Genomic DNA, 26,097 nt, shown 5'->3' with positions numbered 1-26,097 from the left:
CGGCCCCAAGGTCTCCACACCAAAAGGCACACGAATACGAAGCTCCCATCGAGGTTTTCATATTTGCGCCTCTTGGCCTGTTCGGCGCTGATGGCCGCTAGGTAGGTAGGTAAGAAGATTCTTGTTGAGGAATTAATTTTAGTTTTCCCAATTTACTTATGTCAGTGACTTACAGAATACTAGCTGATGCCCGCAATTTCGTACGCGTGGATTTAGGTTTTTAAAAATTCCATGAGAACTCTTTGATTTTCCGGGATAAAAAGTAGCCTATGTCACTCTCCAGGTCTTAAACTATAGCCATACAAAAAGTCAAGTCGATCCGTTGCGACTTGAAACAAACAAACACTTCGCATTTATTATAATATTAATTACTATATATATACAGTTTTCTTTTGTATTGAAATAAATAAAGCTCATTTTTCGGCAAAACGAATGATAACAACATTTAAAAAAAATATGGGAAGTGATTAGTTAATTGTTAATTGAATATAATTAATAAAACCTCAAGCTAGCCTTATCTAATTATTATACAAATCATGCCCGCGTGCAATGATGCCAAGTATACTGGCTGCATTTCCGCGCTGGATAGCCAGGCTGATCCGTTAATTTATAAAAGTTAATGTTTTGGCATTCCACGTTACTCTATACATCGTCACTTTGCAAAAGTGATGCTCTGCCAAATGTTTTTTGGCTATAGATTTTAGTGTACATACTTTAACGTATTAATAGCAGGTCCCCTATACAGATTGTTTGTAAGTATAATAGTCAGTCGATATCACGCTGTGTACAACACTAAATGTTGCGTAGACTGAAATGTCGAAAGAAAGTAAGCGAAACGCGCGGACGGCAGTGTACAATCCAGCGTCGGCGGTACCTGTCCTACACAGCCATACAATAAACCGATATTTCGTAATCTCGCCGCGGGAAATAAACATGGTTTTCCTTTCCATGAATTAAAATCGATTTTAGTCGATCGGAATTTATATCAGTTATGGATTTGTTGAGTGCAGCCAGCAATGGGGTGGCAGCCGCGCGCCACATAAGCTCTCCCCTACCAGATGTAAACAATGCCGATGCGATTAATACGACTCTATTGTGCCATAGCTATAGCCTCCAACCAGACTTCATCTCCTATATTTCAGGTAATATTTTTGTCGTATTTTCAGTGTCATAAGTTTTTTTTTTAGTTTTTGTGATGTCTTTTCGTTGAAATCTTCCCTGTCAATATTATTAAAAACAACTGCATTGATATTATAATCATTGAGCTAAGAATCAGCTTAACTTATTAACTAACATAATATACATTATACCTACTTACCAAATTGTTTGTAGGTATTATATATATATTTTTTTAATGAAAATATTACAATAAAACTTAAAGCTAGCCTTATCTAATCCCTATACAAATCATGCCCGCGTGGAATGGTGCCAAGAATACTGGCTGCATGTCCACGCTAGCCAGCCAGGCTGATCCGTTGCGCAAAAAATGAACCAGCTCTTATGGCAGCTGAGGCTATTAATCGCTATTAATTGTTTGAAAAATATTTTAATAAAAATCTCTATACCTAGGTACATTTGAGTATCTAATAGTAAAGAGAAAAATCCTCACTCATTGACTGGTTCATCGACGCCCAACACAAGCCCTAGGACCTACTTAGAAAGCTGAAATTTTGCACAGATCGTGGGTCCCTTTATAATGTAGGTGTACTTACCTAGGCAAGTTTTCCGAAATTCTCACGGTGTAGTAAAGAAGCTGCGGCCGGTCGCAAGTAGATAAATGGTTACTTAATAAGCTTTTTTGTAACTTTTAAGAGAGCTTTTGTGTTAGGTACTTAAGTATGGGTTAAATAAGAACTTCAAAACGTCACCTGTGCTCCTGTGTATAACTACTTAGAAGTTAGATTTGTCTTATTATGAACAATCTTAAAATTGAAACTTAGGGTTCAAGTTCCAACACCCACGTGTTGTTTCGTGAGAGAATTCGTTTAGTTACATAATAATGTTTTAAACCTGTTTTAACCTATACCTAGGCAAGTAACCAACCTGTTACACGTAGGTACCTATAAAGTCAGCTGATTTCAATCTTAACTCATTTTTATTATGAAAACTTAATTTTTAGTAAAAAATAGATCTACTTTTCACGATAAAAATGATTTTTTACAAGACTGCCCAAAAATCAGTCAAGTGCGAGTCGGACTTGCACACTAAGCATTCCGTACCATCGTATCTAAAATAACAATTTTCAAATTTTCATGGCAGACATTTTTAATTTTATATAATTATTTTCTGTTATAACGGCAATAGAAATACACATCCTGTGATAATTTCAACTCTCTTCCTACTACGGTTCTCGAGAATCGAGATACTGCCCGCTGACAGCAGACAGATGAACGGACAAACGGACAGCGGAGGCTTAGAAATAGGGTCCTGTTGGCCCCCTTTGAGTGCGGAACCCGGATAAGAAATGTAATATTTCAGGGTGTACAAGTCTGCGACAGTTCAAGATGGCAATCGGGGTATGAGGTCGAGGGACGCGGACGCCCCGCACAACCGCACGTCACCCGCCCTCACCGGGTTAGCGCGGGGGCTGTGCCGGTGTGGTAAAATAAATAATAATATGATGTAGGTACACTTACAGTCAGTACCTAGGATATATTTATTCATTATTTTCCATCACTCATCAGTGATTAAAGGTTACTGACCTCTGAGTGGTATCCGTGAAGTTAAGGTAATAAAGCCATAAGAGAACTTCTGCAAATTGACGTGCTCATTTCCTTTTTGGGCGTCTTCCGGAAGGGTGGCAAAGGTCAACAGTATTTTTTTTAATATCGCTTCAATTAATCAGCAAATTGGCCAAACCTATGAGTACCTATTAAATTACATGAGAACCTAGGTATGTGTATTATTGTGATAGGTACCTACCTAGTGGCACAACATTTTGCCTAATGATATTTTGGTAAAATTGACAAAAAGCTCTAGCTTATTTCTAGGCTAATTCGATAAAGGGTGCTTAGATTCAATAAAGAACGTCTATGAACGGGAAAAATAATCACTCGCTAATAAATAAATCAATTCTTTGTCCTTCACTCTAACTAGAATCTAGTCTAGACAAGACCTTATAAATTAATGCCAATAAAACTCTATTGGGTTTTATTAATTTTTTAATTCTCTCAGTTAAATTAGCTGACACGCCTTGCCATGACATCATAACTATTAAGGAAACATTTTGATCTGAATCTAGTCTTCTATAAGTACCCAATGCAGATTTTGCTATTCCGGGTTTCTCTCTACCCGGGTCTATTGCTATCCCGGGTCACAGCAGAAAATCAGCGTCCTGCATGTGTATTGACGCGCATGATGCAAGACATTATGCTGAGCTGTACACCCATTTGGAGTGGTGTCACAGATGAAAATATTATATTTGTATGTTTTGTTTTTATCTGCGACACCAATAAAAAATAAATGGATTTTCTTTCTTTCTAAATTAACTTACCTCATGACTGCTTCGATAATAATTGGATAAGCGACAACACGGTGTCATCGTTCTAGGAATGATTATAGTCAGGAGATTCCGCACAACACACACTTGAAATGTGCAATGTCTGGGACCCTAGACGTCGTTTTTAGGGTTCCGTGCCTCAAACGGAAAAACGGAACCCTTATAGGATCACTTTGTTGTCTGTCTGTCTGTCCGTCTGTCTGTCAAGAAACCTACAGGGTACTTCCCGTTGACCTAGAATCATGAAATTTGGCAGGTAGGTAGATCTTATAGCTGACATTTGGGGAAAAATCTGAAAACCGTGAATTTAGGGTTAGATCACACAAAAAAAATTAAATTGTGGTCATGAACTAATAATTAGTATTTTCAACTTTCGAAGTGAGTGACTATATCAAGTGGGGTATCATATGAAAGGTCTTCACATGTACATTCTAAAACAGATTTTTATTTATTTTTATGCATCACAGTTTTTGAATTATCGTGCAAAATGTCGAAAAAATACGACTGTAGTACGGAACCCTCATTGCGCGAGCCTGGCACGCACTTGGCTGGTTTTATTAGTCTGCCACGATGGGGATTGATTAATGACTCTCCAGTCTCCACCGACTGTGACAGCGGCCATGCTGAGCATGGAACGCAGTGGTCTCCTTCTGTGACACCGCAATAGTTAACAAAAAGGCTGAGTGAATTGGGGAGCGAGTCGATCCTGCTCGGAGACAAGGACACTGATCCGCGTATCACGTGCTTCAAAGCGAGGCACGTGAAGTCGAGAGACCGCTTCCTCCAACGAGCATCGCACACGATGCGTTTCGGACTTATTTACCTGTTAACCCAGCCTGACCCAGCTAAGGAAAAATAGCAGATACGCGTGCTTTTTCAATGACACCAAATAATGTACTGAAAATTACCTTGAAAAATGAAAACAGAGCAAGAATTGACATAGGTATTTTAATGTAGACATGTATGGGACAATCTTTAAAGTTAGAAAGGCTAACAAAAAAAAAGAATGAATGAAATCGGACAACGCATTAATGAATTATAAATAACTCAGTATACATTATAACTTTCATCCCCTCTCCTAAGAGAACCATGCTGAATTTCGGGATAAAAAGTTCCCTCCTCATAGTACGAACTCAAAATATACCAAGTTTCATTGGAATTAATTCAGTGGTTTCGGCGTGATGCGCGACCATGAATCATGATACAGACAGACGGACGAAAATGAAAAAATTACAGTTTTGGGTTCAGTATCGATCATAGAGTGCCCTCGAAAAATAATATCTTATTCTCAGTTTTATTATAAGTTAGGTTAAGTTAGTTATAAGTTAGTTCTCATGTGAAGTGGTATAGATTTACCTACCTATTATACGGTATGTTTTAGCAAAAAACCCTGGTATGTATAGCACAACTCCTCGATTTGCCACCTCTACCTAAGAATTTATACTTTTTGCCCACAGTTCTTAAAGGCAACGCATGGGCGATATGGTCATGCGGTCTGCTGGTCCTTCTGGTGCTATGTGTCCTCTACATTGTGACACTGAAGTCTGCGCTGCGATACTGGAAGGAGTCATGCAGCAGTGTCGCCGTAGTACTTGCTGTTTACCCTGTAAGTTCTCTATACTCATTGTTCATAGTTCTCAAAGGTAACGGTAAAAAGGTTCATGAGGGATTTGACCATGTGTCATCGTCACACTGAGATCTACATTGCGGCGGTGGAAAAAATCATGCAACAGAAGCAGTAGTGTCGCCGTCGTGCTTTCTGTACCCTGAGTTATGGACCCTTGTAAACTTTTCATATACTTAGGTATTAATTAGCTGACTGTCTGACTTATCTATCAACGCCCAGCTCAAACCACTGGACGGATCGGGCTAAAATTTGGCATGCAGGTTGCTAGCTATATGAGGTAGACATCCGCTAAGAAATAGTTTTTGAAAATTCAAACCCTAAGGAGGTAAAATAGAGATTTGAAATTTGTGATATCCACGCGGAGGAATCGTGAGCATAAGCTAAGTAGTTTTTCATAATTCTCAAAGGCAATGGGTGAACTGGTCTGAGCTGAAGAGCCCACAACAAACTCAGATTTAATTGCGCTATGCGTACGAAATATGCGTTAAGAGTACAAAAAATTCATGTCAGTTTGTTCGTTCGTTCGTCGAGTTCGTCATTTAATAGCTGATACCCACGACTTCGTCCGCGTGGATTTAGTTTTTTAAAATCCCGCGGGAACTCCTTGATTTTTTGGTATACAAATAGGCTAGGAATCTCTCTATCGTCGACACGTCTTCAACTATATATACATTAAGTACATGCAAAAAACCACGTCAATAGGCTACTTGACTCATATCTAATTTCGTCCAATAAATGATTATTTATTATAGTATTTTGCTTAAGACAACGAAATATATCAATAACAATTATTAAAAACGCAGGATGGATATATAAATCCAATTTAAAAAAATACAGTTTTTATTTTTATTTGAAACGCAGAAAACGCTGTCAGCCATGATGTGACGTCATTCAATATGTAAACAAAGAAATGTCATCCCTATGTCACGCGTGGACTAACGTAGTAACCATATATATAAAATTTAAAGTCCTGACTAACTTATATATCAACGCACAGCCTAAACATCTAAACAGCTGGTCCTAGATTCATGAAATGTGGTGGGTGTGTTCTTTGTAGGTAAAGAGGTGTCCACTAGGAAAGGATTTTTTGAAATTCCACCCATGAGTGGGTTAAATGGGGGTTTGAAATTTATGAAGTCTACGCGGGCGAAGTCATGAGCTTAAGCTAGTTTTTATATATTTCTAAAAACTCATAGTAAACGTAAAAAAATATCGTTTTCTCTTTATAAATTGAATAAGTTATTAAGTAAGACTTACAACAAAGTGATCTTTGCAAAAATAAATTTGGTTTGCAGTCGTTAGTGATATAGGATCCCTTTAAGCAAGTCTTCGCGTGTTACGTATATTTATTTCACTGGGCACTCTAATCCACAACTTTCCTGTGGTCTTTATCGATGCGTTTTTACATTCTCGGATGATACAATAACGATAATTACTATATTTTTCATGTAAACTAGTATAGAAGTCATGTTTATTAAACTTTGGGAGGTTATGCTGTTGTTTACAAATGCATGACGTCAGAGCACAGATAATCTATCGGCCAAACATGGCCGACAGTGTTTTCACCTGTCTAAGAAAAATATATTTTTAAATTAAAGTTTTACGGTTTTTAGGGCGCAAAAAAAATATAGTGTTAATTTTTTTGATCTAATAGGACAAATATTAACCATTTAAGACCTACTTAAAAAAAGTGTCAACTAGCCTATTGAAGAACAAACCAATAAATCTATAAACAAATACATTTTCGCATTTATAATAAGTATGGGTAATGGGTATTGATTTTCGTTAGCAGATCACGTAACTACGGCATATCATTACAGAGTATTATTATATTAAACTAAATAGGTAGGTAAATCCTATTCTAATAAACAAATATTTGAATGGTAAGAAAAAAGTATTGTGTACCAATTCTTATCAGATATGTAGGTAGTTAGGTAATTACTCGTAGATCCCGTAGATTTTATTTAATTGCAAACACTTTACATAGGTACGTATTTGTATGTGTAGGTAGTTATGTACTATTAAGTTAAGTTTAATAATGTAAATCCATTCATAATTCGTTAGTACACAATAGTTCAATGTTCATAATATTATGATAGTTCAAAAGGTAAACCATCATTTATATAACTGAAAATTTCAAAGAAATTATGAACATAAACCAGACAAAAAATATATTTAAAAAACCACTATACAAAGTAAAAAGTAGTCGGTTTTTTTAATATTTTTATTTTTATTTTAAGCTTTTTAGTGTAAGTAGTCATTGCTTGTACCTAAAATATCAATTCACCAGCAAAACTTTCCAAATCGACACGGCTTAAGAGTTCAGCACCTTCCAACATCAGGATTGAAGAGTTGGGACTTGGAATTCAACAACAAAGTCTATGCTCGGCATTCACAATATTATTTCACCAGGAACAGTTCCTGAATCTCTATAGTTTAGGAGTTCTGTACCCTAAAATCATCAGGGTTGAGGAGTTAGGACTTGAGTTCAAGCATAAAGTCGTTGCTTGGTACCTACAACATTAGCTCACTATGAACACTTTCTGAATCTTGATAACTTAGGGGGGCAGTAACCCTGTAGCATCAGGATTAAGGAGCTGGATCCAGAATTTTTTATAGGACCACCACGGCAATATCCCCTGTTGATTACGGTTAAAGAACTTTATTCTCACTAAGAATTAAATTCAATAAGAATTAGATTTAAAAAATATATTTGCAAAGTAAAATTGTTTTTAAATCGAATCTAAGAAAACAATTCAAAGCTTTTTTTTATTTTCTCCTCGGTTCACTTCCCTTATTAAGCGGATTTTTTCATCTATTGTTAGATTTACTATTTATCTTTTAGTTCAATAATAACAAGTAACTTGGTATTAAGCCAATCTGTCAGCCAAGGTCTCTTACCTGAGGAAATTCTTTTTCTTCACCAAGAATTGGCTAAATGGTCTGACTATTTTTTTTTGCTTTTGGGATTAATCCACTATCCTAATTCCTAATCAACTCATAAGTTTTTAGTAACAATTCATTTAGAGGTCCGTAGCAAAAGTAGCCTCATAGATATCTAGTTTCGTCGAGTCCATCTGTCTCTCTGTGTGTCCATATCCATTTTAAAAATAAAGTCGGTGCACTTGTAAGAGTTGTAAAGTGTATTTAGCAGTCATAAAAACCTGTTACCGCTACCCAGAAACAAAACTTGCAGGGTAGGTATCTCCTGAATATGAAAAACGAGAGCTGAAAATATTTTTGTTTATCCCCTCGAGTGAGATCTCGTTATGAAGTTTCTTCTGAAAGTCACAAAGCAAAAGAAGAAGTAGAATGAGGTTTCTTCATAAAGGCTGATTCCCAGTTTCATGGGTTTCTTAGACAGTTTTTGAAAAAGCTACCGTTTAGGTACGACATAACATTATAATAACCGTCAAAGTTTTTAGCAGCTACCTAGGATAACTAAGGAAGCCTAGCATATTAGGAGTAAGTATTATATTCTACGTATGCGTGTTCTGACTGATATGAGACGCACTTTTTTTAATTCATCCAGATATGTATCAGAGTTTTAATACCTAACTGTTTCACTGCAAGCCAACTAATAAATCAACGCCTCTTATCATTTAACAATCTACCTACATTGTAAATTTTGATAACTTGTTTAGTTAAATATTAAATTATAGTTTGTAAGCTCCTGTGTATAGCCTATATATAAATAGGTTTGCTGATGTATGTTCCTCAGCTATAATATACCTATTTTTCGCAACTTTCCTTGCGAGTCACGTTGTCTCTCTTGCCATGCAAGTTGCAGCATATTCATTGTTAGAACTTATAGGAAGGTAAATTGTGTCCCTTTTTCGATTTTTCTTAGATTTTACAGGACAAAAATGGAGTCTGTCTCTGGAATGCAAGCAATCTCTGTACCGTGAAAAGCACGTGAAGAGGTAGCAGACAGACCGATACATTTTTGCAGTAAATACTACTTATTAATGCGGTTTACGGTCTACTTACAATCACTTACGAAGATTGATTATTCATTATTATTGGCTAGGGTAAACCAAGGTAAACCACTCATACCCACCACTTAGCTAGCTTATCTAACAAGATATTTTGAATGAAAGGGCATTGTTTGACAAAAAGATCTCACAGCCTCATACTTCGTCAACACATAGCAGCTAGTTACATACCTACTAAGATACTTGAGTAGTAAGTAAGTAAGTAGTCATTGCTTGGTGCCTAAAATATCAATTCACCAGCAAAACTTTCCAAATCCACACGGCTTAAGAGTTCAGTACCTTGCAGGATCAGGATTTAAAAGTTGGGACTTGGAATTCAATAACAAAGTCTATGCTCGGCATTTACAATATTATTTTACAAGAAACAGTTCCTGAATCTCTATGGTTTAGGAGTACTGTACCCTGCATCATCAGGTTTGAGGAGTTCGGACATGAAATGTAATCATGAAGCCGTCGCTTGATAGGTACCTAAAATACCAATTCACCATCAAAAATTCCCGAATCTCCACGGCTTAGGAGTTCAGTACCTTGCAGCATCAGAATCGTGGAGTTGGGATCCGAAATCCAAAGATGTAGTCTATGCTTGGTACCTAAAATAATATTGCATCATCCGCAGTTCCTGAATCACTATAGCTTAGGAGTGCTGTACCCCACATCAACAGAGTTGAGGTCTGAGGAGTTAGGACTTGGAGTCCAAGCTTGAAGTCGTAACTTGGTACCTATACCATTAATTCACTATGAACATTTCCTGACTCTTGATAACTTACGGGGACAGTAACCCTGCAGCATCAGGATTAGGGAGTTGGATCCAGAAATGTTTATGGGACCACCACGGAAACTTTCTCTGTTGATTAAAGAAAAAATTTGCAATTTCAATCAATCAATCAATCCAGATACCTCCAAAAAATCAGTGTACCTACAGTAACCTAGGTACATAGGTACATTAAAAAAACGGGCTGAATTGAGAACCACCTCCTTTTTGGAAGTTGGTTAAAAAAGTGCACTCAATTTCCATCAGACATCCGTATTCCGTAATCGTACATGTCGTACATCGTTCTTATAGTGCATACATTTTGTGAACGCACTCGCCATATTTGCTCTAAGTTTTGTCAACTGTCATGTCAAAAGTATGGTTTATAAAAATATCACACTATCACAATAATATACCTATCTACCTAGTTTATGTCTGACTAGCTGATGCCCGCGACTTCGTCCGCGTAGAATTAGGTTTTTTAAAAATCCCGTGGGAACTCTTTGATTTTCCGGGATAAAAAGTAGCCTGTGTCACTCTCCAGGTCTTTATCTATACCCGTGCAAAATTCACGTCAATGCGCTGCACCGCGACCGTTGCGACGTGATTGAAGGACAACGAACCAACAAACCGGCAAACAAACACACTTTCGCATTTATAATAATTAATAATTAATAAGGGTACTGATTGGTACAGCGAAGGCCAAATTCAGTTTCTTTCGTCGCGTTGCTAAACAAAATTACCCATCACCTTTCAGACCTCGACTATACATAAACTGCAGACGCGGTTCGTCGTCACCATCAGCGTGTTACGAAACAGAATGTCGGTTTATGCAATCACCACCACCACCACTCGCTCATACCAAGAAACAGGCAACTGGTTGCAAAAGGATGCGTGTTGCCGATTATGTTTGTTAAACTACTGACTAATGTTTAATGAGTAGGTAGTGGAGCAGTTTGATGGACCTTTGGCAACGTCCGACAAGTATTTTCCTAGTAAACGCAATATCTTTGCAATATCTGTAGAATGTTACCTACTTACCTGTTACCATTTGAAAGTACCTACTCACTTAACTGCCGAATTTCTTACCGGCTTTTGTAGAATCAGCATTCCTAACTGATGGCAGACTTAAAATCTACGTTATAAAAAAGTGCCTGGAGGCCAGCAGCGCTCAAAAATATGCTGACTACGGAAATGACGTCCATCTTCATATTCATTTAGATTTAGATTTACATTTTTTGTTTATTTCAAGTGTCATTTTTCCCATTGTAGACCGCTGCGATCACAGAGTACTTTGTAATATTTTGTTCTTAATAATAGGTATATAGTATTAAATACAAGCCACCTCTTAGAACATTCTTGTAAATTAACTAAGTATTTATATTCTTCTTAAATTTTTGGAAGTTAAAGAAAATATGATTTCAAGTTTAACGTTTACCTAGTTATGCAATGTTAAATATTTATAAGCTATTTAGATAATGTACACAATATATTATCAGTTATAGGTTATGATAGGCCTAAGCACATACGCATACGCATTGCATCAGGTAGGTAGATACTCCCTACCTTATTGCAAATACATATTACATGCAAGTGCATACTTCGTAAATCGTACCCACTATTGTTAACAAGAACTCATATTGACCAGTTGCAATTTCCGCTAGGTAAGTATTTAACTGATTATTTGCGCAAAAGTTATCAAAACATTAACAAAGTTAGTTTAGGTCAATGATATTACCTAACTACTTATTATGTAAAAACGAAGTAGGTACTTAGTTAAGATACATTATAATAGGTACCTATGGAGAGAGAGAGCCAGCGCGTGCCAGACCTTCCTTGTTTTATAAAAGCTGAAAATTTATCTACGTATTGTCCCCAACACTGGGAGGGACGTTTGTTTAGATGTTTGTTTGGATCATGGTGCCTTGGGGAAATAACAGGTAATAGTATCAGAATACACGTCATGCATTGCCAGACACTTGGTGTCGTGTGAACCCTCGCCAGACACCCGTAAACGTTAAAAATTGATTAAAATTTAAAGGTGTCTGGCAGGAGGTTGCCACCATACTAAGTGTCTGGCAATACATGACGTGATTTCTTATATTGTTCTGAAAAAAAAATATGTGACTTAATACACTCTTGTGTTAATACTATGACGTAAGCTTTTTAACATCTTTATTACCTGTTATCTCCTAAAGACACCATGATCCAAACAAACATCCAAACAAATGTTCCTCCCAGTGTTGGGGACAATACGCAGAGGAACTTTCAGCTTTTATAAAATAAGGAAGGTCTGGCAGGCACTGGCTCTTAGGCCACTACTACTACTACTAACTACACCTACGCGTCTAAACTACCGCATTTGACTCAAGCTCTTATATAGGTAAATATCTATATATTTTATACTCTCGTGCATTTTGTATCCATTTTTTTTAGCGAAAACCTATTTTATAGAATAGAATAGAATGTTTTTTTATTCATGTAAACTTTTTACAAGTACTTATGAATAGTCAGGTAGTTTTAATTTAAAATATATGCCATATAATAGGATCAACGTAACATCTAGTAAGTAGTATAAGTACTATCAATTAAATTATCATTGCTTTAGAACTTTAGGTTTAGGATTTTAATCAAGTATAAAAAATTCAGTAGCCTGCCATAAAGCTGGCAAGGTCACCTTTCTTTTATTTTGTCAAAAAGTAAAAAAAGCTTTAACAAAAACGATTGAATTTATTTAAGAGATAATTTGTCTCAAATCACGCAATGATTACTTAAATTATTATGATTGTCACGGTGACACGATGCCCGATGGTACGAATCGATTAGTTACCTACTTACTGTAGGCCTACCGCTGTGGTTTTACAGCTCTACAATAATGGTTTAAATGGGGTTCAATCCCCGGATTTTAACCTCTAAACTTTTCTTGCTTCCACCGCAAAAGCTAACCTAGCTAGTTATTTGCTTGTCATTGAATAAAAATACTGGGAGATTCAACGCCGGGATCTCTCACGTAACGCCCAATTAATGGGCTTTTTTTTCGGAGGGTTCTCAATATTTAAATGAAATCTAAAGAAGAATATTTTACTTTTTAATGCTATCTATATTTTTTCCAGGTGGTAGCAGCAGCGGCTCTTGTCGCCACAGTTCTGCCACGGACTCGGATCCTGTCTGAGGCGGTGGCACAAGAGGCTGTAATGATTGCCTTGTACCATTTCTATTTCCTAGTCATCGCTGAATGCGGCGGCATTAATCAACTTATCAGGTAAATATAAAGGTATAAAAGGAAAAGGTGACTGATTGACTGACTGATCTGTCAACGCACAGCTCAAACTACTAGCCGGATCGGGCTGAAATTTAGCATGCAGATAGCTAAACATTTCCTAAGAAAAGATTTTTAAAAATTCAACCCCTAAGGTAGAAAATAGGGGTTTGAAAGTATAGTCCACGCGGACGAAGTCGCGAGCATAAGCTAGTCTGGTTATATGTCTCTCGCTCTCTCTATCTGCGTCGTTTTCCTCATCACTGCCGTGATAGCTGTGATCCCTCGCTAGAGGTATGATAATGCTTTATGCTATAATGGTTCTGCACCTACAACCACGTCCGAATCCAGTGTCTTCGACGGCGAAGGCGGAGTCCTCGTTTTCTTACGCCACCCAGACGTTACTTTCACTACGGTCCGGGTGACGTAAGATTAAGTAAGACGTAAGTAGTCCCACAAAACTATGCGTCCCAATGTCATCCTAGGCCTAAATCCGAGCCTCAAATGAGGCTTCCCTTAGGAAGACGTATTACTCCCGATTTAATCGAGCCCTATAGGGCTCACCATCTTGTGGAACTCACGCGCTTGTCCAACCCTCCGGTGACACTGTAATGGTGGTTACAGCATAACACAAAAAAAATCTCAGATGGTGCCGCAATACGGAATTTTCATACAGGGTTCCGACATCAATGGAAATTATTGTGTTGGTCACGCTTGTTTACGCATGACCAATACAATATTTTTTTGCATTAGATATGCATACTTATTACCGACGCGTCAATAAACTGCAATGTCTTTGCACTGAAACTGATCTGAGAGGCCGTCGCATTGTTATCTCAAAGAAAACATCCACTATTGTAATTTGTAAGATTCATAATAGGGCTAACGATCTTCAGCAATGAGGATTAAATGAGAGAGATTTTTCTAATTTGTCAATAACTTTAGGTATAAAAGTACCGCAAATTGCTATTGCGCTGGAACCATGTCTCATTAACATCGAAATGACGTCATTTGCCGTATATTTAAGTAAAAATATACCATCAGCTGGAAACTTCAGTCTAGTGCTGACGTCACTAAAATGGCGGCCTCGCGCATTAGCAATTTGCGCGACTTATACTGACTTATTTAACAAATATAACTTTTGTTTGTATGTGCTTTTACAGAAGATCCGATGGATTTCACATGGAGACGCGAGTTTTGCCATGTTGCTGCTGGCCGTGTTGTATTCTGCCGAGACCTCGGGTTCAGACGTAAGTAGATGACCATGATTCTGCCTCTTCTATTGGGCTGCATGGCTTCCATACTAAGACTGTCTCATCTGCTTGTTAAAGAACCTAATTATATGGTTGACAACCATGTTTTAGTTCTAAAACTAAAACAATCATTATGATTGTCCACCCAGTGGTCCAGACGGCGTTTACTAGCGCGATCTTGCAATAAGTTTAGATGTAGGTAAAAAATTAAAAAAAGCTGTGATAGCCGTCGATTAGGACGTCCGCCTTCTAATCGGGAGGTCGGGGGTTCGATCCCGGGCACGCACCTCTAACTTTTCGGAGTTACGAGTATGTGCGTTTTAAGTAATTAAATATCACTTGCTTTAACGGTGAAGGAAAACATCGTGAGGAAACCTGCATGCCTGAGAGTTCTTTATAATGTCCTCAAAGGTGTGTGAAGTCTATAATCCGCACATGGCTAGCGTGGCATGGCAAAAACCCTTCTCACTCTGAAACGAGACCCGTGCTCTGTGGTGAGCCGGCGATGGGTTGATCATGATGATGATGACACCTTTTATCTCATTTCAGGTTATGACGTGAAATGAGATAGAGGCTGCTACTTATGTTATTTTTTTAAATTTATAGACTAGCGCTTGGCTGCAATCAGACAATTATACTGGCATGTGAAGATGCAGCCTAAGATGGAGCGCGCTTGCCTAAAAGATGATTATTCACTATTGACTTGAAGGTACCCATAATCCATATTAAAATTGAAGGTGACAACTGATGCCAGAAGGGCGTTCCATATATTAGCGGGTCTTTAGAAACGAGGAGGCAAATCGCTTCGTACATGTCCGTGAAGTTTCAACTACGTACGGGTGCATACCTTGGGGGGGACGTCTTGCAGTACGATATAAGTCCCGCAAATTGCTATTGCGCTGGAATCGAAATGACGTCATTTTGACGTCAGCCGAAATAAAAATATACCATCAGCTCTAAACTTCAGTCTAGTGCTGACGTCACTAAAATGGCGGCCACGTGCATTAGCAATTTGCGGTACCTATAGCAGAGAGGTGAAGGAGGAACCATTGCTACTTACGAGTATATTAAATGGGTTTCTTTTGCAACGGTTGGTCAAAGTGATGAATAATAATGGTGTTAAGTAGGTCATTTAACATTCCCATGGAATCCACCCTAATAACACCTTCGTGACGACATGCAAGGTCCACCACAAGGACAAATTTTATAAGAAATGGGAAAATAATGACACCTACGAGCTAAATGCTAGTCGCACCGCTAATAATACCTAATGCATCGAAACCGAGCTAGCACGTGGTTAAATACTTATTTCATATTGAATTAAGTATCATCATCATCATGATCAACCCATCGCCGGCTCACTACAGATCACGGTCTCCTCTCAGAGTGAGAACGGTTTGACCATAGTCTACCACGCTGGCCAAGTGCGGATTGGCAGACTTCACACACCTTTGAGAACATTATGGAGAACTCTCAGGCTTACAGGTTTCCTCACGATGTTTTCTTTCACCGTTAAAGCAAGTGAAATTTGTTTTACTTAAAACGGACATAACTCCGAAAAGTTAGAGGTGCGTGTCCGGGATCGAACCCCCGACCACCGATTAGGAGGCGGACGTCCTGATCACTAGACTATCACAGCTTAGAAACGGAATACAAAGGCAGAAAATATCTACTGAAAATATAAAAGCCGTAAGGCTATACCTGGCAGAAGTGAAACTGTACCTAATCTGTCTTGCTCACTCATATTGTGACACACGCCAGCCTATAAAGCCCACCATTCCACCTTACTTAACACTGCCATTTTCGGTCTCCATTTCAAATATAGATTAAGAAGCTTCACTTCAATATAAAAGACTTTAAAATGACACCTATCCTCCTTGTTCCGATTACTTAATTGTATCCATTTAAGTACTTAGTATGACAACAATATACAAGCAATGTTACTTAGTGCAGCTATTTCTTTTGTAAAGTGACTAATCATAGGGACTGACGTGGATTGACCTAGCTTTTATCTTGATTATCGCCATCAAATTATGTCACAGCAAGTTAATTTTCTATACGTAATAGGGTAGTAGCTTTTGTTTATTCGCACCGCATGAGTATACCTACTACGTGACAGGTCGAAATGGCAATCGGGGTGGGGACGTCGCTCGCGCTATCCCGGACCGGGTGAGCCCCCTGCCTCATACCCCGATTGCCATCTCGACCTGACTCATACTATATACGTTTTTGAAAGAAAAGAGCATCTAAAAATCAGGAGCGATATTTGAATAAAGATCTCAGAGCGTTTTTTGTGTGAGGAACACCAGGTTACAAGGAAAATTAAGTTCCCGGGAAGACCCTGAGATGGAAGTGAAAGGATGGATCTTCTTGTAACCAAAAATAAATCGAACTGAAACTGGCATAGGTAGAATTAAAGTTTAGATAGACCCATGGATGGACCCATCGGGGAGTGAGACGACGTAGCCAACCCCACCGTATATGTATTTCATAGAAGGAAAGGATCTTAAGATTTTCAACCGTTTCCACTAGAGCATAAAATAAGCTAAGGTTTGAAAATGGAGAGATCCTACTGACGCTAACGTCGACTAAATTACGTGGGTAAAGCCAGTTTCTTCTACATTTATAATGGAGAAATCCTGTTAGTGGATTTCAATTTTCAAATAAGTACACATATCCGTTGCTAGTTGCTCTTACCTTTTGCTCTGGGTAGCGCTAGGATTCTTAGACTGGTAAAATCTTTATAAGTATCTAGTACTTAGAGGTATACGTAGCAAAAACTCAAGAATTATTTTTTGCCTTTATTTGCAGTAAAAGTTTAACTTGGTTGCAATATCTGGTGCTGCAGATGCCTGTCATCCAAGGGATCCTCTATCTCATAGTTCTGGTGCTATGGGCTGAAGATATGGTATGTATCTAAGTACATAAGTAAATACTACATTATACAAGTTGATTAGATAAGTGATAATGCCACTAAGCATTTGTATTGCGTGTACAAATATTTATTTAAATTAATATGTACCTACAACAATAAAAAATTGCCGACTTTTGATAGCTAGTAAATACTTTGATATAATGCCCCCAAAAGTTACAAATTGTACTTATGTTAATTTCCAGATGCTGTATTTGAATAGTTTCATATACATCCAGCCATTCATTGTTGCGTCGATCCTATCAGGGATTTGGGGGGTCATCATGTGTGTGCGAGCAGCTGAAGCCGCTGGCGCCAAGCCAAGACCTCGGTTTTTCGCACTGCAGTTAGTGCTACTCATAGTCAAACTGCAGTGTGGCTTTGCGAAGGTACTGCCGGATCTGGCCACCTTGCCTTGCATTATGGAGCTGCATCCTTCTGTATTTGTTAATTGTAAGTAATATGATTTTTACATTTATATGATATGCCATAAAGTTGTGTGGAAGCAAAAAAAGATTTTTGGAAATGGCTCCTGCTCGGACATGTATGGAACCCACTTCGAATTAACAGCGTTTCTTCAAAATTGCGATAAGTAGTTGAGATTTATAGGGATGTAAGGGTAAAAAAAATACTTCAAAAGCCGGAAACGCATTAGGGGGTTGTCTGGTGCTGCAGAAGTTTGTGGGCGGGGGTAGGTATCTCATCAACGACAGGGGCATAAAATTGTCAGGATCCGGCCGCTCTTTTTCTGGCATTGTAAACGAAAAAAAATGTCCGTGAATGTTTACTTGACCAAGATCGAATATAATCATCGAATATACTTTTGTTCGGTAATAAGTATCAGTAAGATTTTGCTACGAAGATTGTTAAAATCTTATTTCGCTTGTATTTTTCTTTTTATAATTTACGCACAGCCTTAGGGCCTTAACCCGTTCTCACTGAGTCACTGATCGTTATATCCTCTTTAACGACGTGGTAGAGATTGCTTCTGAATGATAAAGCCGCCAATTGTATCTATTTATAGCACTATATATTTGTTTATATCAATATTTTGTTTCTTGGTATACCTAGACGTACCTACCTACCTACACATATTTTATTTAAAAACATACTTATATAAAAAGTATTTCAAAATCTTGTATTTCTCTTTTTCAGTGATACATAACATCGTAATGATTTTTGAGATGCTCTTATTATCAATTTTGGCGTGGTGGTTGTACAGAGTGCCTCCAGGAAAGGACGCAGAGAAGGTTCAACATATAGTGGTCGCAGTGCTCGAAGACAGCCTCAATTCTGTTGAGAAAATCAACGATATCGGGAATCACAACATGGTTTATGGCAGTAAAAATGATATGAAACGTGATGAATACTAACGTGATTACATGAATCAAAGATGAAATCTTTGATTTTTTTGTATTTAGTGTCTAAGTCACAACGCCCACCTACAGAGTGAAGTGAAGCTTATGCCCATCGTCATTTTCGTAATAACTCAAACTAAGCTTTATTTACAGTGACATGCCGCGCTTTTATGAGTCTCCTGCGTGTTTGGTTTCCACTAAGTATACCAATATTCCAATTCGTCTGTAAAAGTAGGCAGGTAGGTACATTAAGCTGAATTTGAGTTATGAAAAAAGACTCTGCGTTTCGCAGTCGGCTCCACTCCTCTTCTTAGGTATTCGGCAGAACTAAGAGTTTACCTTAAAAGTAAACGAAATAGAAGAGGCTTTTTTGTAAATAGAACACTATGATAAATATTGTATTAATAAGTTGTGATCTGCATCGATGTCTTTGATCGGATAAATGTTATCATTTTTATGAAGTACATTACCCGGCAGCAAATATTGTACATCGACCTATAGAAAGAGATAGCGGTGTCTCTGTCGTTGAAACCGACAAAACGTCACATAGGTTTGAGTGACAGAGATAACGCTCTACGAAGCCGAAACCTCTTTCTAGTGTACATGGTTACAATATTTCTTGCCGGCTACTGTACTTACATAGGTATCAAATTACGTACCTGATTAATTTAAAAAAAAAATATTATACCTAAATAATAAAACCAAATCGGTGAACAATTTTGTTTTATTTCGCTTTCTTTACTATAATAACAATAAATACTTAAAACAATTTCTGATATAATCCACTGGCCAATTTCATAAGGATAGATATTAGACTGTTTAGCTATATTAAAAAACGTAGCTACATTGATCAAGTTACCTAAAGTGCAAAATAATGGAAGTTTTTATTCGTTTGGTACGTCGTCATCGTTCTGTGAATTATCTTCAGTGTCTTCCGAAGGAGTACCAGACCGAGAGTTTTCAGAACCGTAAATATTATGTAGTTCCTCTAACTTGTAATTGATTTTAACTCCCTTTGTTGTAGTTTTGTTTACTTTTTTTACCAGAGATTTAGTTTGCTCTTCCAGTCTCCTTAAGCGGAGATCACGAGCAGCAAATCTAGCTTCATGATCTATATCTCTAGATGTTGATGGTTCTTCTGCACTTGTTATACTATTGCTTTCAGGCACTAAATTCAAATTTTCGTTATGATCAGGTTCTTGAAGCGTACTGGTTTCCTTTTTATTAAACCTTTCATGTAAATCGTCTAGCTTAGCAATTGTAGCTGATCCAGAATTGAGAGTATTCGAAATATGTTTAACCACTTCAGTACATCCTTGTTCTAATTTTTCCAACCGTTTATCCTTTAGTTCAAGACGTTCGTTTTGTTTTCTTACATTTTCTAATATTTCACTAAAGTTCAGATTCTGGGCATCAGTTATGGTGTCTATTTCTTGTAGAGATGTTGAAGCGATATTTGTCGTAATTTCATCTTCGTGATTTGGCTGGTTGGAGTTTTCAGAAGGATTATCCAACACATTAGAATGTTCGAAATGTTCTTCTGTGTTTGGAATATCTTCAGTGCTATTTTTAAACTGTATATTTTCTGTGGTAATGATGTTATCTAAAACTACTTCAGAAGTTTTCTTTTCATCATCACACTGTCTGCCGGATGATGGCCGGTTAAGTATACTGTCTAATGAACTATTAATTTGATCGCTAAACTTCGCAATTGTTTGCGTTTTTTTAAGTAAACTACTGCCATTATTCTCTAGTTTCTCAAGTCTTTTATCTCTTAGAGCCAGTCTTTCATTTTGTTCCCTAATGCTTTTTAATATTGCAGCTGGGTCAATAGTCATACTCATAAGTAAATTATTAGAAGAAGTAGATGTTCCTGGTACATCACTACCATTATGAGTTTCGTTACTAACGATGTCTTCTTTGATACTACAGTCTGGAGATCTTTCAGCAATGGAATGGTCTTCATTAGTGATATCTGCCGTTTCGTCTTCAGTTTCTTCACATAATTTTTCGTTCTTGAATAAACTTTCACTATTAAAAGAATCGGATACATCATCACATTCATGGATATCTTCTTGAGTATCAAGGGGAAGATCTGCCACATCTAGCATATCGCTGGCTGGATCTTCTCTCTCGGCAGCTAAATTAAAGTCACCACTTGAGTCTGCGTTTGTTTCGAACGATTTCTTTAGTTTTTTCTTGCACTTCATTTTAAGTTCTACATAGGCACTTTCATCGTTAGATTCAGATGATTCGTCAGATGGTTTTTCGTCACTGTAGCCACTTTCAGCCGAATTGTTAATTAAAGCTAAGTCTGGTTTGAGTTTCCTATTAGAAAACTCAGCTCGTAGTTTTTTCCAGTCCTTTTCTGACTGGGTATTTTTCTCTCTTGCTTGTTCCCACTTTTCGCGACAATATTCAAGCTCCTCTTTCAATTCGTTCAGTAATTTCCTTTTCTGCTGTAATTCATATTTCAGAATTTTTTCATGTGTGTGTAACTGATGATGATGACGTCGTAATCTTCCGACGACATTCCATGTTTTGCTAAGTTCGTTTGTCACAAGACAGAGTCTTCTCTCTTGTTCTTCTAGACGTGACTCCAAATGAGTGTTTAGCTGTTTCATACGGTTAACTTCTTTGATTAAGGTTAACTTTTCTAATATCAGATCCTGAAAAATAATAGCAAACGTAATACTTAATTGCAAAAAGCATGTAAGAGTATTTACAAACGGGCTGTCGCGTCTATGTTGCAGAAGCAAGAAAAAAAAGTTGGCTTTGTTCCAAAATTATGTATGAGACATACAAATAATGTATTTTTAATAAAAATGCAAATTGCTGGTCACGAGCTTCTTTTTGCTTTGTTGCATGAATTAAACATGACTCATAGTTTAAAGGAATTTCCCTACTTAATCTTAAAATAAACAGGAAATTTACCTTAAGCCTAATATAGGTTTGACTAACACTTGGCACTAGAACTGGACCTGATTTCGTTTCGACCGACTTGTAACAAGTTGTAACTTTGTCTGTAGTTTTTGAATCAGTTTCGCTTTGATGGCTGAGCAGTTCAATGAGCACGCGCCAAACCTTTGGCAGATTTTCTACTATTTCTTCGGCAGAAGTATTTTGTACACCTGAAAAGTTAGATTTTTTTAGAACACCTTCAAAACAATAATTGTGACTTTTTAATAACTCTTATTTTGAACAAAAACGTTCCAACTGTTAAAATTATGGAATTTAAAAATATCTAGTAAGGTAAGTAGGTATAGTACTCGACAGATCGAGATGGCAGTCGAGGTGCACATCCGTACAGCCCCCGCGCTAACCCGTTGTCAGTGCAGTCTCGACCTGTAAATTTTCTAGTAAATCAAGCAAATAGTCAGGCAATTTACCTGGTCCATCTACACTATCAGACATCGCAGTTTCATTAGATGTATTAGGCTCGTCAATTTGGCTAACGAGTTCCAGTAGCAATTTAGGCAACTCAGAAGAGACTTCCGCACTATTTTCTTTTCCCGCCATTTGTGTCAATATCCCATGGTTTTCTTCAAGACGATGTACTAACATGTCCAGATCTTGCTTATTTTTATAGCCCAGAAGCACTTGTGAAAATAGCTGAAAGTGATGAACAGTGATATGATGAATATCTACATTTTTATTCGTGACATTAACTATTAAGTACATTTAAGTTTTACGATGTACTCGTACTTACTTTATTTACGACTGACATCTCTGCCTTTATTCCTCGGGTTTCTCGTTGGCACGATGCTATCAAATTATTTTTATCTTCAACAGTTTCTTCTAAAACATTAACCTTGGCTTCGAGATCGTTAACTTTTGCAGTGAGATCATTAGTCCTATAATCAATATTGTATAAATTAGCTATGCATTTTAACAAGCAAACATAATAAACAATTATCTGATTTTACGAAATTACAATTCATAAATTCTTTTCGATAGTACAGTGCGGTAGTAGGTACTCCACGCTAACTCCTCGTATTAGGAATTCTTATTCGTGGAATGTCAAATTTACCAATTTTTATGTAACAGAATGGTCAAAAATGTGCGTCTTTAGAATGCAAGATATCTCTGTGCCTATAGTTGACTGATTGGATTAGTAAGTAGTAAAAGATAACAAACGGACACAATTTCTCTAATATTATACTTATGGATTATAATATACAGTATTTTTAACAATTTTACTTCAACTTTAACATACTTATTAATTTCGGCCTCCAGTAATACTTTATGTTCATCAAGTTCTCTTGAAAGAGCTTGCCTGGATACGTCAGCAAGTCTTGCCCGTTCTTCGTAAAGTCCTCGCAATGTCCTTATATTCTGTAATTGTCGTTCATATTCTTGTCTTAGATCGGTAGAAAGCATGCTTGTTTCTCTGTCAGCTAAGGATTGCTCGATTTCGTTGAGTTTGCTTTTTAACTGTAAGTAATCAATCTTTTCGTTAGAATGTAGAATTAAATTGTTAAATTAATTTCATTATATTCTTAGAAGATACGGTCTACAACAGCTAGGTTGCAATTTTTAGTTACGACTTTCGAATGACGATTTCATTAAAGGTAGGTACCTACCGCTTATAGTAATTTGTCTGATGCTTTTTACAAAATTAATTAAAATAGCTGAAGAGACGTTATTAGTAAAACAGGCATCAAAAGAAAAAAATGAAAGATATTGAAAAACATCGTTAAAACTATTCTATCAGAATAATTGAAAAAAGGCTGTTTACAATATAATTTAAATTATACGCCATAAAACAGATTTCACAAATGAAAATATGGCACTATTCATGTCCATCTTCAAAAGAGTGATGTCTATTATCTTCATTATTTGGCGTTAGTCAAGTCCACGTGCCAACGAGTCAGCCGCCATGCGACGTAGGTAGCTACTCGGGCGGTCCCTGACCGACGATCAAGGTATAAGAACCTACAATATAAAGTGCAGGTCGTTGCCTTTTTGCATTCAACAGTACTGATGCACTTGAGAAGTTCTACTTAGTTTTTCTTTTTCATACATATACGCCCTATTTCTAGAATTTGTTATGACTTAGTCAATTTTCACTAATTTTTAACTGATTTCCGAATCTGTCTGTCGTGTCTGTCAAGAAATCTATAGGGTACTTGCCGTTATACTAGAATCATGAAATTTGTAAAAATCCGAAAACCGTAAATTTGTGGTTACATCACAAATAAAATTAATTAAAAAACTATTTTATAAAAGCTGAAAATTTCCTGAGTATTGTCCCCAACACGAACGGAGGAACGTTTGTTTGGCTGTTTGTTTGGATCATGGACCATGGTGGCTTTGGGAGATAACAGGTACCTAATAAAGGTGTAAAAATCTTACGTTAAAGTATAATGTCTAATTTTCTATATTTTCTTCGGAATAGTACTAGAAATCACGTCATGCATTGCCAGACACTCTTAAACTTTAAAACTTTAAAGGTGTCTGTCTGGCAGGCCACGAATTTTTACACCTTTAATAGGTACCTGTTATCTCCCAAAGCCACCATGATTCAAACAAATATCCAAATAAACATTCCTCTTATTAATAAGGACAATACGCAGATAAACTTTCAGCTTTTATAAAATAACAAAGGTCTGGTACGCGCTGGCTCTTAGTCAATTCTACTTTTCTGAGTGCTTCTACTTTTTTAACTGACTACCAAAAAGGAGGAAGTTCTCGATTCGGTGCGTAGTTTAAAAAAATAACGATCATTAACGACTTTCCAGTGGTAGGTACCGTTAACATGAAGAATTGTTCAATTAATCCAAAATGTTCCATATTCAAAAAATACTCAAAATTTTGGAAAATTCAGTAACATTGCTGGTATTTACCTATGAAGTAGGTTGTAATATATTTTTCTTATCTTATCTCTTTTTTCAATTCGAAATAGTTAGTTACAATGGGCTTACATAAAAAGTGATGTTATAAATGAACTTACCTCATTCAGTTGCTGTTCTCGAAGACCTATCATCGTCTTACTAACAGTAATCACTTCCTTAAGAGCATTAACTTGTTTAATAGATGCACTGTTCTGAGCACTCAATTCTGCCATATCCGAATATGTCGCTTGGAGTGTATTATTCGTTTTCGCTAATTCACATCTCAATGCGATATTGGTTGATTTTAATTTCTCAATTTCTTCTGCCATATGTGAAATTGAGTCTGCAATGTAAGACGGTTGTTGATCGCATTGAAGATCTTCAGGGATTTCAATATTCTTTTTCAACAGCAATTCACGAAGTAGTCTGTTACTTTCGCACAACTCCATCTTAGATTTCATTTCGTTATGTAAAGCGTTCTCCAACTCTTTCTTTTCTTTTCTATGTCTAGCGAGTATTTCTCTTCTTTGTTCGCGTTTAACGCTCAGTTGTTTTCTGAATTCACTCATTTCTTCTTCTTTTAACTTAGCACGTGTTTCCTCGTCGTCACTAACGGTGTCATAGAAGTGTTCTTCGGTAACGACCTCATTGCCATCACGTAAACAGCTTACGTCTTCTATTGTTTCACTTTCACTATCCATGTCACGAATATTACTTGAAGTTGCAGCGTTCTCGGCTGAAGCCCCACTGAGGAGATTTCCCATTTTGGATCACTTTTATAATCAAATGAACTTGTATTATTTACGCATTGACCGATATACTTTTAATAAGACAAAGGAGTGCCGAGTTGGATCGACATTAGTATGAGGTGCGCGCTCCCGAAATAGAACCCTCGTCACCCCGAGACGTGTAGTGACGCTCAAAGTATGCGCAGTATTGCCCAGCAAAGTTTCTCTTTCAGGAATCTCTGACTATTATTTATTTTTATCAAGCGTATTTTAAACAGGCTATCTCTCGGAAAATACCTATGTTCAATACCTACCTTTTCATAAATACGACCTTGGTATTAGCTACGAAGTTCTTCGAAAATATTCGTAGGTTAAACCAACTGTACGAGGAACCCTATTGCACGCTCAAAGACCAGAGTAGATTCCAAGATCGTTTAAATAATGAAACATACTCGTAGTTGCAGTCACACAGCTTTGAATTTACAGCTAACTACCTTCATTAGGCCGGCAACGCATCGGCAGTTCATCTGGTGCTGCAAATGTTCATGGGCGGCGGTAATCACTTATCTTCAGGTGACCGTTTGCTCGCAATCTCTATTTAAAAACAAATTTAAATTTAGGCAAACGCGTCCCATCATAGGCCACATCATCACTTCCCATCAGGTGTGATCGTGGTCAAGCGTGCGCCTATAACGAATAATAAAAAAAAGCCCTACCTTAGGCTGACACAGACTGTCACAAGGTTACACGTATAGTGCGACGTTGCCAGACTTACATGAGCTATCGCTGATAGGTATCGCTTTTACACGAACTGAGGTTCCCTGAAATAGACGGAAATAGATAGATAACATGGAGCCTTGTCGTCAAGCTTGTCGTACTGTA

The 26,097-nt window shown here is 37.2% G+C and overlaps 2 protein-coding genes across 2 annotated transcripts; one reads left to right on the top strand and one right to left on the bottom strand.

The window, feature by feature from the left end:
* Window positions 1–741: 741 nt before the first annotated feature.
* Window positions 742–19,364, top strand: LOC117989504 (organic solute transporter alpha-like protein). The gene is made up of 7 exons (XM_034976882.2): window positions 742–1,142; window positions 4,957–5,105; window positions 12,986–13,134; window positions 14,295–14,381; window positions 17,196–17,292; window positions 17,502–17,748; window positions 18,451–19,364. Exons 1-7 carry the CDS (start codon window positions 992–994, stop codon window positions 18,666–18,668), a joined length of 1,098 nt encoding a protein of 365 aa, XP_034832773.1. The 5' UTR covers window positions 742–991; the 3' UTR covers window positions 18,669–19,364.
* LOC117989500 (putative leucine-rich repeat-containing protein DDB_G0290503) lies at window positions 19,360–25,422 on the bottom strand. Its single transcript, XM_034976878.2, has 6 exons — window positions 24,607–25,422; window positions 22,870–23,087; window positions 22,363–22,507; window positions 22,043–22,265; window positions 21,588–21,784; window positions 19,360–21,322 (listed from the first exon to the last, which is right to left on the bottom strand). The coding sequence occupies exons 1-6, from the start codon at window positions 25,249–25,251 to the stop codon at window positions 19,538–19,540; spliced, it is 3,213 nt and encodes a 1,070-aa protein (XP_034832769.1). The 5' UTR covers window positions 25,252–25,422; the 3' UTR covers window positions 19,360–19,537.
* Window positions 25,423–26,097: the final 675 nt, after the last annotated feature.

Source organism: Maniola hyperantus, chromosome 16 (assembly GCF_902806685.2).
Source record: "Maniola hyperantus chromosome 16, iAphHyp1.2, whole genome shotgun sequence".
Lineage (NCBI taxonomy): Eukaryota > Metazoa > Arthropoda > Insecta > Lepidoptera > Nymphalidae > Maniola > Maniola hyperantus.
Note: the sequence above shows the minus strand (reverse complement) of the source record. Positions and strands in the feature narration are given on the sequence as shown.